The sequence below is a fragment of the Sarcophilus harrisii genome, chromosome 4 (assembly GCF_902635505.1).
Source record: "Sarcophilus harrisii chromosome 4, mSarHar1.11, whole genome shotgun sequence".
Lineage (NCBI taxonomy): Eukaryota > Metazoa > Chordata > Mammalia > Dasyuromorphia > Dasyuridae > Sarcophilus > Sarcophilus harrisii.
Window position 1 is genome coordinate 94,149,162 of NC_045429.1, and position 13,084 is coordinate 94,162,245.

General features: G+C 38.0%; 1 protein-coding gene across 1 annotated transcript in view; it reads left to right on the plus strand.

Moving 5' to 3' along the window:
- Window positions 1-4,345, plus strand: part of IGFN1 (immunoglobulin like and fibronectin type III domain containing 1) — a 35,939-nt gene extending 31,594 nt beyond the window's left edge. Inside the window, exons 20-23 of the mRNA XM_031968573.1 lie at window positions 419-614; window positions 2,277-2,576; window positions 3,804-4,130; window positions 4,332-4,345. Of these exons, the coding sequence (XP_031824433.1) occupies window positions 419-614; window positions 2,277-2,576; window positions 3,804-4,130; window positions 4,332-4,345 (837 nt within the window). The remainder of the gene's footprint in view (window positions 1-418; window positions 615-2,276; window positions 2,577-3,803; window positions 4,131-4,331) is intronic.
- The last annotated feature ends 8,739 nt before the right edge of the window (window positions 4,346-13,084 follow it).

Here is a 13,084-nt window from a genome sequence, read left to right on the forward strand (position 1 = left end):
GCAACTTTTCCAGATGGTAAAATGAAGGGATAGCATTCTAAGGTTTCTTTCCAGTCTAACCTCCCTGATGCATGAACTAGGCCTGAGTCTGGAGGAGTTTGTGTGTGTGTGTGTGTGTGTGTGTGTGTGGGGGAACAAGGTTATGGATGAGTATGATAAGTAGAGAGATTTATCCTTCCCTTCTATCCTGGATACTTTTAAAGCTTGCTTCTAAATGGACAAATGCTTGCCTCTTCCTTGCCTCCTCTCCAAGGGATTTGTGACAATGTGCCCAAGATCACACAGGGAACCAGAAGCATTCACAGAAGGCACAGCGGGCACAGCTGAGCACAGTGATGGGGAGGGAACAGAAAAGAAGCTGTTCAGGGGAGTCAGTCAAAGTTAAGCTGAGATACTAATCCAAGGGAACTTTCCCCAGGCTTCCCCCATGCCAGAGGTGATTTGGCTGAAAGATGGGCTGCCCCTGTCCAAGAGGACAGTCACCACCATCAAAGATGGCCTCACTCAACTTCTAATTCCTGTGGCTAGCCTCTCAGATGGTGGCCTTTACACTGTGAAGCTGAGGGACCTACAGGAGAAAGAGGTGACCTACAGCTTTCTCATTCGAGTGTCAGGTAAAGCAAGTCCTTTTCCTTCCTTTTCTCCTAAATAACTGCCAAATAACATTGATTCAAACTGTGGGGCTGGAGTTGTACCTACAGAACATACTTACCCCCTTCATCACAGAGAATAGAGATCCCAGCTGGTAAGTGGACCCTCTATACCATCTGAGTAATGAGAGATGGTCTCCCCTCCAATTTCTCAAATATGAGATGAGGATGGGGGAGGGAGAGAAGGATTGAGGATTAGACCTCACTATTCCTCAGCCCTAGAAACTTTCCTGTGAATTGTACATTTATTATGTGTATTATGTGTATCTACGTGCTGGGGATATGAAGAAAGCCAATAAATATTCCTTGCCCTTCAGGATACAAAACAAATATGTGCAAATAAATTACATATAGAAGAGAAGGCATTAGCATTAAGAGGGATTGGGAATTTTTTTTCCATTTGAATATTGGAAAATTTTTCAAATTTGAATGTTATGTTTAAGATGTCTTTTGGACATCTAGCTCATGAGATCTTACAGACAGTTGGAATTTTGAGGGATTTGAGGTCGGCAGAGAGTTTAGGGATGGTAATTAAATCCATGGGATCTGATAAGATCACCAAGTGGAGCAATATGATGGGAGAAGAGAGGAGAACTCCTGTACTACATCTATGGTTAATAGAACTAATCTGGATGAGGATGCAACAAAGGAGACTAAGGAATGGACTGATAAGTAGAAGAAGCATAAGAGAGTGCAGTCCTTAAAACCTAGAGAAGAAAGTATCAGAAAGAAAAAGATGATCAACAGCTGCAGACTGATCAAGGGGAATGAGGACAGAGGTTACTCAAATTCTCTCACACAGTTTCATTTATCATCTTGGGCAAGTGGGCTAAGAACTATATAGACCTCTATAATTGACATAAAAATAATTTGTACAGTGGGTAGTTGTAGGTGGTACTGAATATAACCAAATGATTCACACAAACCTAGCCTGCTTTTTTTAAAAAGGAATTTAAGAGTCAGACTAGAAAGCTGACATAGAAACATAGCCAACATGCTGACAAAATCAAGTAATAAGTAAACAACAGACATTTATTAATGCCTACTATGTGCCAAGCATATAGGAGACAAAACAGTTTCTGCCCTCTGATTTCTGATTGTGTAGACAGGTGGTAAAGTGGGAATAGATAAGTATAATACTGGGTACAAGGGATAAAGTAGAGCTAGAAGGAAGGAAATTTGAGGAGGTCAAGAACACTTTCAGTTGGAAGCCATAAGGAGAGACCTTGGGGAAAACTTCCCAAAGAAGATAGTTTCTGAACTGATTTTGAAGGAAGAAAATACAGAAGCATTCTAGAATTGGAGGCAGCTCTATTGCTTTTAAAAACTAGTGCATTCATTTAAAAGATTCAGATGAATTAATAAAGATATTTTCCAGCAAAGTAAAAATTTTAGCCATATCCCTTGAAGTAATTGGTGGTTCCCTGCCCACCTCCTTTCACATGCATCACACACTGAACTTGGGTTGGTAATCACTAGGTCTTAGTTGATACTAAAATGCACCTGTCTTTCCTGACCAAGTGTTCCCTCTCTGAGGAGCAGAGAAAAAAATGATCTAAGATTTCAAATGTACTTTACAAAATAAATAACTGCAGTATGTTATATCTGGATCCTCTCCTCCTACAGTGTCTCCCGCTGCCCCAGGACCCATCCGGCTGGAGGAGAATGTCCCTGGGACAGTGACAGCAGTGTGGGAGCCATCTCCAGATGACGGCCAGGGTGGCTCACTCTATTACACTGTGCTAACCCGATCCTCAGCCGACATCACCTGGCGGAAGGCCGGGGATCGCATCTACACCAACCGTTTTACTCTTGCTGGCATCCTCCCTGGCCATCAGTATTACTTCCGTGTTGTGGCTGAGAACGAGGTGGGAGTCAGTGAGCCTTCTGACACCCTGGACCCCTGGAGTGTTCCCCGGCAGCAAGGTGAGGGTCTCTGCTTTGGCTGGCAGTGTGTTTCTAGAGAATCATTCTTGAAGAAGACAAAGGATTAATTTTCAGAAATAAATGGGAGGACATACGCTCCAGAAGGTCTTGTCTGTTGTTCTCATAACTTGAAAACATAGGATATAAGAACTGCAAGGGATCTCTGAGACCATCTAGGCCATCCCTCATTTTACAAAACCAAAACCAAAATCAAAAGAGAGGCCCAGAGTGTAGTAGAACTCATTCAAAATTATATATTGTTATCATTAAGGCAGAAATAAAAACTGAGGCTCTTGTATCCCTAACCATTGCATCAAATAGTACTGTAGGTTTCATAACCCAAGAGAGAACTTGGAAGAAGGTGCACAGGAAAGGGGAGTTTGAGAGCAGAGCAGGATCCCAACATCAAGGTGGCAACCTGGAGTTGCTGACCACTTCTCCACCTATTCTAATTCACCATTTTTCTCCCACTCATCTCATGCACCCTATGCACTCGCTTACTTTTTCTCTCCCCCACCAAATTACTCACTCCTTCACCTGACCACCCACCACTTTTGAATGGTCATGTATCTGTCTCTCTTCATACATGACCCTTTATATCTCTGTGGGTCAGAGTATGTGGGGTGGGGGTGGGGTATTGATTTATCTGTCTCATTGTCACTTCTGAGTCAGAGTGAGAACAGAGAGTGAGCCTGGAGACGAAATAAATTTTCTCTGGGAAAAAGTGCCTTTTATGGTTTGATAAGTACAGTCATTAAATACACATGCAAGAGTGTGGTTGTGAACATACACATCAACAGAAGGTAGATATTATGGTGCAATAGAAAATGTTGAATTTGGAATCAGAACACCTAACTTCAAATCTGAGCGGGGCTACTTATTTATTTATGTAACCTGGGACAAAACATATTCCTTCTCAGGATCTTAGTTTTCCTACCTGAAAGATGAGGGGATGGGGGCAAATGATTGCTTTTTAAAACATTTTTTTTTATTTTTGTGGTAGATGACTTCTAAGGCTCCTGCTAATAACATTAAATCTATGCTATCTTACTCCAGAGGGAGAAATTCAAAAAGGTCAATTCAAATGGGCAGAACCAAGGATAATGGGGATGTGGTGAAGGATTGGACTTGAAGACTTCTAGGGTCCATCAAAGTTCTAAATCTATGGTCCTACTATTCCCCCTGATTCTTTCTGGGCCTCTAACTTCCCCTTCTGTGTTATTGCAGATAAGTCCACAGTGAAGATGCCCAACTTCAGGGAGCCAAATCTGAACCAGAAGCCATATTTTCTGGTCAATCTACGGACTCACCTGCTGCCTCAAGGCTGTGAATGCTGCATGAGTTGTGCTGTGAAGGGAGAGCCTAGACCTAAAGTCACCTGGTTCAAGGATGATGAGAGTCTAGAAGGCAATCCTAATGTATATAGTACAGATGTCCTGGGTGTCTGCTCCTTGGTCATCCCCAGTGTCACCCCCAAAGACAGTGGCAACTACAAGGTGGTGGCTGAGAACAGACTGGGCCAGGCAGTCAGCAGAGCTAGCCTCATTGTTACAGGTAATAGCGGCTTCCATCTATGCTAGACAGTCACTGAACTACATTAATTGAACCCCCCTGGGCACATACGTCTCTCCTGGGAGCTCATTAAATATGGGAAGGGAATTTGGGGCTTTATTGGACTCTGCCTTTGCTTGCCTGTTCTTTCTTGAGGGCATGGACTATGTCTCAATTCCTGTTTTTCTCTTCCCTCTGTCCCAGAATCCTTCTTCTAGCCTGACTGACACCCCAGTGGCTCTGTCTATCCTTATAATGCAAAGAAGGGAGATTCTTCGAAGGACTTATTGCTCCTCATCATCCTGCATGTTGCTGGCTGCCAGAAGACCCCTGGGAGCCCATAAAAGGCTGCATTGAAATACATAGGCAGAGCAACAGGGAACTTCCTAGATAATTCTCAGACCAATTAGAAGGGGGACATGGAAATTGTGTAGATGAACACTTATGGCAACAAACCTCTTCACCAAGGTCCTAGACAAACCACTTGGCATCTTGTTATGAGAGCAGACTCCCCCTACCTTGTTGCTTCAGTATTCATTTTTCATCCTTTGGTGAATGCTTTATTTTACCAACTGACTTAGTCAAGAACAGTGAGAGTTGTGGTTGGTACAAAAGGAAGGCTAGAATCAATGGACGGGGAGGATTTTTGTGTGGCTTGTCATTAAATTACTAGTATGCAAATGATTCTAAAGTGGATGCAAATCAATCTGAGATCAAGGTTGTGCCTGAGCGGAACTACAAACTTATTCACACACACACACACACACACACACATACACACACACACACACACACACACATCTCAAGCCAGATCTTTTCTTATGGCCTCAAATATTATGTCCATCCTTAGTTACTGCAAAGCTATCTAGTTTCTTATTTGGAATTAAATAATTATTATTTATTAATTTCTTATTCTTATTTTGGGAGAAAATAAGACTTAAAAAAAGCCAGTCAGTAAGCATTAATTGATTACTTGCCATGTACTAGGTGCTACAGAAGCAACAAAGTCATAAGATATGATATCTGTCCTCAAGGAGTTGATGATACAGATTTAGTTCGAGAAACAAGACACAAAACACGTAAAAAGTTAAAACAATACTAAATGATTGGTAGGAAAAATACTTTATTGTTTCAGGCCTTGGAGAACTCCACAGCCTATTTTGTGTAAGAAATGGTACTTATGCTGGACTTTGAAAGACAGGGTTTAAATAAGCAGAAAGTGGGCAGGACAGGGCCTCTTCCCTAGCCAAGAGGTGATGGACTAGAAAAGGACAACCTAAAAGGTTCTTAGGGAAGGGTTCCCCTTTTTCCTTCCCCCCATACTACTGTCCCAAATATGGAGAGAGATGACCTCTCTGGGAAGATCTCCAGAATAGGCCACACCAAGACTACCCAAATTGAGGTTCCTCCTCCCCCCCAGGCTATATAAGGTTGGAGTCACAGGGAAAATGCTTCCCCTTTTTGAAATAATTATGCTGATTTCTAGATGACACATTTGGAAAGAGAATTTGTGAGCTGGGAAATGTCCAAAAGAGGGTGACTACAATGGTGAAAGACCTAGAGACCATGCCAAGGAAAGCTCACCTGATGAAAGTGGGAATGTTTTACAGGGAGAGAAGACAGACTTAAAAGGGACAGAGTTAAAGGGATGTCCTATTGAGGAAGAATTAAGTTTGTTCTGCCAGGGCAATAGGCAGACCTAGTAACATGCACAGTGTAACCATGGATACACTCCTTCTTGCCCATCTCTTTTACTCCCTTCTCCACCCCACAAACACTTGACACAAGAAGAAAGAGGCTTGAATTATTTAAAAAAAAAAAAAAAAAAAACCTTCAACTTATTTGTTAAAAAAACTAATTTTTGGAGCTAAAATGTGACTAAAAGAATTGATGCAAGAATTTCTGAAAAGGTTTTTGAATAGGAAAACACATGCCTGAAGAGAATAGATTAGATCCATCCTTTTGTATGAGGAAGAGACTGAATCAGATGACCTCTGCCTATATAGACAGAATCATATGTAATCCCACTAAGGAAATGTACCCATTCTAGGATGTTACTCTTCTCATCTAGGCTTTGTCTGCTTTCTGCAAACCCAACTTTAACTCCTAGGAGTGATTGAAGGAGAGATGGGGTAATTCTTTATTTTGACCTAGTCAATGCTGCTGCTGCTACAACTACTGCTATGACTACTACTATTGTTACTATTGATACTGATACTACTAGTTGCTGCTATTGCAACTACTACTATTACTCCTATTATTATTGCTGCTACTACTGCTGATGCTATTGCTCTACTCTTAATGCTATTGCTATTTCTACTACTGTTGTGACTACAACTACTGCTATGAATACTGCTATTACTATTGCTGCTGCTGCTGCTACTACTGCTACTACTAATTACTGCTATTGCAACTACTACTATTACTACTGTTACTGATTGCTGCTACTAATTTTGCTGCTGCTGCTGCAACTATTGCTGTGATTAGTACAACTGCTATGATTACTGCTGATGGTACTGCTACTAGTATTACTGTGGCTGCTGCTACTATTACTATGACTACTATTATTATTGCTATTGCTACTAGCATTACTGTTGTTATCACTACTATGGCTACTGTTGCTGTTGCTGCTACTGCTGCTGTTATTGCTACTACTACTATTGCTATTACACTTGCTGCTATTCCTATTGTTATGACTACTGTTGCTAAGCTTACCATTACTGCTTTGATAAAAAAGAAAATAGTCTAGACACGATACTTTAAGAAATTTATTAAGAAAATTTGCTTTCAAGTTTTAGAATAAGATAGAAATAGAAAAAAACAAACAAACCACCAATCACTGTCTGAAAGAGATCTCAAGAGGAAAACTTATAAGAACACAGAAATTTTGAAGCTTTTAGGTCAAGGAGAAAATACTATAAGCAAGTAGGGAAAAAATATGGAACTATAGTCATGATAACACAAGATTTAACAGTTTCTATCTTAAAATACTGAAGATCATGAAACTATATATTCTGAAGGGCAATGGAGCTGGGCTTTGTAGTGTATAAAAGTTTAAGAGGTATAGTTTCTGGGTGATAATAATTTTATTAATTATTACTAGTAGATAATTATTTTATTTTATTTTTTTCTGAGGAAACTGGAGTTAAGTGACTTACCCAGGGTCACACAGCCAGGAAGTGTTAAGTGTCTGAGGCCACATTTGAATCAGGTCCTCCTGACTTTAGGGCTGGCATTTTATTCACTGCATCACCTAGCTGTCCCAACTAATAGATAACAAATTAAAGGATAGTCATTTGATTATCTCTCATAAACCAAAAGATCTTTTGTGGAATCCACTCCACTCTTATATGCCCTTGGGAAGAGTGGGTGTTGAAATTAACTCTAGTTAACAAATAATCTGAGAATTAAATATTATAATAAGAAGTAGGTTTATTCTAATGAGCGTCTGGAGAATGCTCTCAGATCACTCAGTCTTGGACAAAGAAACTTATCTGTACCCATACCACCCATCCAGAGTAATGTAAACAAAAGAGAGAATCCACTTCCATCCAGACCTGTCAGCTAAAACACAATGGGCCAGAATTCACCAATTCACCTAAATTAGAATTTCTTTATCTTTTGGTCCGATCTGAGTTTTCCATCTCATTATTAATCCTGCACTTTTTGAAGTGTGCCTTGAAGTGTTTTGAAGGGTGCCTGAATAACACAGGAAGACTGATTTCTGAATGGGGAAAGAGAAAAGTCCTAATTCAATAATTGATTATTAATATGTGGGAGAAATAATCATTTCAGTTTGCAGCCAAGAATAACTTGCCCAGCAAAGCTGTGTGTTACACTCAATGGAGAAAAAAAAAAGGTCATTTAATGAATCAAAGAACTTTCAGGTGTTTGTGAAGAAAAGACCAGAACTAAATGAAAAATTTGATTTATTAAGCTCAGGAGAAAGATGAAAAGATAAATATTGAAGATCAATGACAAAAGACTTGAAAGAGTCAAAATCTTTACCTCTTATATTGAAAAATATTAATTGTAACTCAGGAATGTTATCATTATTTGGGTAGATTGAAAGAGCATACATACATAAATAGAAAGTGGGGATTGAGTTGAATATGATGAGATGATCCTAAAAAATCAAATTAGATAAGGAGAGGTAAAATGGAGGAATTGTCTCATACAAATGAGTTGTGAAAAAAAAGAACTGCTGCAGTGGAGACAGAGGGTGGTGGTGAATGGCTGTTAATGCTAACACCTTATTCTCAGCAGAACTAGGTTAAAGAAGGAATAACATTATAGCTATATATGTCTTCTTAACTAACAGAAATAGTGTGAAAGGATAGGCTAAAGAAAGGACTCTTAAAAGAGAGTGCAGATCAAGAAATAGGAGCGGTAGGGGGAGAAAATAAGAGAGGAATCCTTTGAAGGGGTATAGATTAGGAATTAACTACAAAGTTTCTAATCAGATGGATTGATGTTTGAAGAGAGAAAGAACAGAAGGAGGAGAGAAGAATAAACAGTAATGAAAAATAGGATAGAGGGAAATGCACAACTTTATGAATGGGATGAGATCACTCATGGAACAGAAAGAGATAGCAAAATTGATTAAAATCCAAATTTGACAATATGTTGTTTACAAGAAACCCATTTTAAAAATAAGAGATCCACATAAAGTAAAAATAAAGGGCTGGAGTAGAATTTATTATGCTTTAGCTGATGCAAAAAAGGCAGGGGTAGTGATCGTGATCTCAGACAAAAATAAAACTAAAATAAATTTGATTAAAAGAGATAAACAGGGAAATTACATCATAATAAAAATACCATAGAAAGGGGCAGCTGAGTGGTGCAGTGGATAGAGTATCAACCCTGAAGTTAGGAGGACCTGAGTTCAAATATGACCTCATACACTCAACATTTTCTAACTGTGTGATCTTGAGCAAGTCATTTAACCCCTATTGCCTCAGCCAAAAATAAAACATAGAAAATGAAGTAATATTATTATTTTTTTTAATTTAATGGCCTTTTATTTACAGGATATATACATGGGTAACTTTACAGCATTAACAATTGCCAAACCTCTTGTTCCAATTTTTCACCTCTTACCCCCCCCCACCCCCTCCCCTGAATGGCAGGATGACCAGTAGATGTTAAATATATTAAAATATAACTTAGATACACAATAAGTATACATGACTAAAACATTATTTTGCTGTACAAAAAGAATCAGACTCTGAATTATTGTACAATTAGCTTGTGAAGGAAATCAAAGATGCAGGTGTGCATAAATATAGGGATTGGGAATTCAATGTAATGGTTTTTAGTCATCTCCCAGAGTTCTTTTTCTGGGCATAGCTACTTCAGTTCATTACTGCTCCATTAGAAATGATTTGGTTGATCTCGTTGCTGAGGATGGCCTGATCCATCAGAACTGGTCATCATCTAGTATTGTTGTTGAAGTATATAATGATCTCCTGGTCCTGCTCATTTCACTCAGCATCAGTTCGTGTAAGTCTCTCCAGGCCTTTCTGAAATCATCCTGTTGGTCATTTCTTACAGAACAGTAATATTCCATAATTTTCATATACCACAATTTATTCAGCCATTCTCCAACTGATGGACATCCATTCAGTTTCCAGTTTCTAGCCACTACAAAAAGGGCTGCCACAAACATTCGTGCACATACAGGTCCCTTTCCCTTCTTTATAATCTCTTTGGGATATAATCCCAGTAGTAACACTGCTGGATCAAAGGGTATGCACAGTTTGATAACTTTTTGAGCATAGTTCCAAACTACTCTCCAAAATGGTTGGATTCGTTCACAACTCCACCAACAATGAATCATGGTCCCAGTTTTCCCACATCCCCTCCAACAATCATCATTATTTTTTCCTGTCATCTTAGCCAATCTGACAGGTGTGTAGTGGTATCTTAGAGTTGTCTTAATTTGCATTTCTCTGATTAATAATGACTTGGAGCATCTTTTCATATGACTAGAAATAGTTTCAATTTCTTCATCTGAGAATTGTCTGTTCATATCCTTTGACCATTTTAATGAAGTAATATTATTATTAAATCTATATGCACCAAATGTTATAGCATCCAAATTTTTCAAGGAAAAGTTAAATGAATTGTAGATAGAAATAGTTAGCAAAACTATAATAGTGGGCTGAATTTCAAACTGTCTCTCTTACAACTAGATAAATCTACCAAAAAAATTTAAAAAGTCAAGATGAATAGAATCTTAGATGTTAGATATCATATGTATCTGGAGAGAATTTAATAGGAATGGAAAGGAATATGCCTTTTCCTCAATGGTACATGACACCTTTATAAAAACTGATCATATATAGTAGGGCATGAAAACTTTGTAGTTAAATGCAGAAAAGCAGAAATATTAAATGCATCCTCTTCAGATCATAATGCAATAAAATTATATTTAATAAAGGAGCATGTAAGCACAGATTAAAAAGCAATTAGACTGACAAAATTGTTCAACATCAAACAATGAAGAACTATGGATGATTTACCTATTCTCAGTAATATAATGATCTAAGACAATTTCAAAGGACTAATAATGAAGCGTACTGCTTACCACAAGAGAAAGAACTGATGTTGATTGAATACAGACTGAAGCATGATATTTTTTACTTTAATTTTTCAGTTTTTAATTTTATTTAAGTCTTGTACAAAATTACTAATATGGAAATGTTTCACATAACTGTACATATATAACCTAATGTTTACTTTCTCAGGGTGCAGAAGAAGGGAAGGAAGGTAGAACTAGAATTTGGAACTCAAAACTTTAAATTAAAATGGAAGAAGAAATTGGAAAAAGTTTTTGTACAAACAAAACTAATGAAGACAAGATTAGAAGGGAAGCAATAAACTAAGAAAACATTTTTACAGTCAAAGGTTCTGATAAAGGTCTCATTTCCAAAATATATAGAGAATTGACTCTAATTTAGCCATTCTCCAATTGATAAATGGTCAAAGGATATGAACAGACAATTCTCAGCTGAAAAAATTGAAACTATTTCTAGCTATATGAAAAGATGCTCCAAGTCATTATTAATCAGAGAAATGCAAATTAAGACAACTCTGAGATACCACTACACACCTGTCAGATTGGCCAGAATGACAGGGAAAGAATGCTGAATGTTGGAGAGCATGTGGGAAAACTGGGACACTGATACATTGTTGGTGGAATTGTGAATACATCCAGCCATTCTGGAGAGCAATTTGGAACTATGCACAAAAAGTTATCAAACTGTGTGTACCCTTTGATCTAGCAGTGTTACTACCTGGGCTTATATCCCAAAGAGATTTTAAAGAAGGGAAAAGGACCTGTATGTGCAAGAATGTTTGTGGCAGGTCTCTTTGTAGTGGCCAGAAACTGAAAACTGAGTGGATGCCCATCAATTGGAGAATGGCTGAATAAATTGTGGTATATTAATATTATGGAATATTATTGTTCTGTAAGAAATGACCAGCAGGATGATTTCAGAAAGGCCTGGAGAGACTTACACGAACTGATGCTGAGTGAAATGAGTAGGACCAGAAGATCATTTTTTTTTAATTTATTTAATAGCCTTTTATTTACAGGATATATACATGGGTAACTTTACAGCATTAACAATTGCCAAACCTCTTGTTCCAATTTTCACCTTTCATTTCACCCCTTCCCTAGATGGCAGGATGACTAGTAGATGTTAAATATATTAAAATATAAATTAGATACTTATATAGTATACATGACAAAACGTTATTTTGTTGTACAAAGAATCAGACTCTGAAATATTGTACAATTAGTTAGGAAGGAAATCAAAAATGCAGGTGTCATAATATAGGGATTGGGAATTCAATGTATGAGTTTTTAGTCATTCCCAGAGTTCTTTCTTGGCATAGTAGTTCAGTTCATTACTGCTCCATTAGAAATGATTTGGTTGATCTCGTTGCTGAGGATGGCCTGGTCCATCAGAACTGGTCATCATATAGTATTGTTGTTGAAGTATATAATGATCTCCAAGGACCATAAGATCATTATTTACTTCAACAACAATATTATATGATGATCAATTCTGATGGACATGGCCCTCTTCAACAATGAGATGAACCAAATCAGTTCCAAAAGAGCAGTAATGAATTGAACCAGCTACACCCAGCAAAAGAACCCTAGGAGATGACTATGAATCACTACATAGAATTCCCAATCCCTCTATTTTTGTCTACCTACATTTTTGATTTCCTTCATAGGCTAATAGTATACTATTTCAAAGTCCGATTCCTTTTGTACAACAAAATAACTGTTTGGACATGTATACATATATTGTATTTAACTTATACTTCAACATATTTAACATGTATTGCCATCCTGCCATCCTGGGGGAAGGGGTGGGGGGAAGGAGGGGAAAAGTTGGGATAAAAGGTTTTGCAGTTGTCAATGCTGAAAAATTACCCATGCATGTATCTTGCAAATAAAAAAGCTATAATAAACAAAAGAAAATGCCATCTGCATCCAGAGAGAGAACTATAGAGACTGAATGTAAATCATATATATATACTGCCTAGATCAACAGAAGAAATAAAATATCTAAGTAAACCTATTTTAGAAAAAGAAATTGAACAGGACATAAATGAGCTTCCTTAAAAAAGAATCAGCTCCAGGTTTTACAAATGAATTGTACTGTAATGCTGGAGAAACTGAGGCAAGATAGAGATTAGAGTGTTTTTTAATATTTTATTTGAGAGGAAGAGATTATCTGGGGCCAAAACAGGATCCACGTTGACCCCAGCAGACTGAATGGGACTCAAGTCTCAAAGCATTCAACAATGAGTGAAGAATTCCAGGGATTCTTTATAGGGACCCAGTGATCAGGAGAGACAAAGGCAGAGGGCAGGAGAGTAGAGCACTGGTGAACAAACCATAAATTTGGTTCTGACAGGTTGGGGGTGAGGACCAT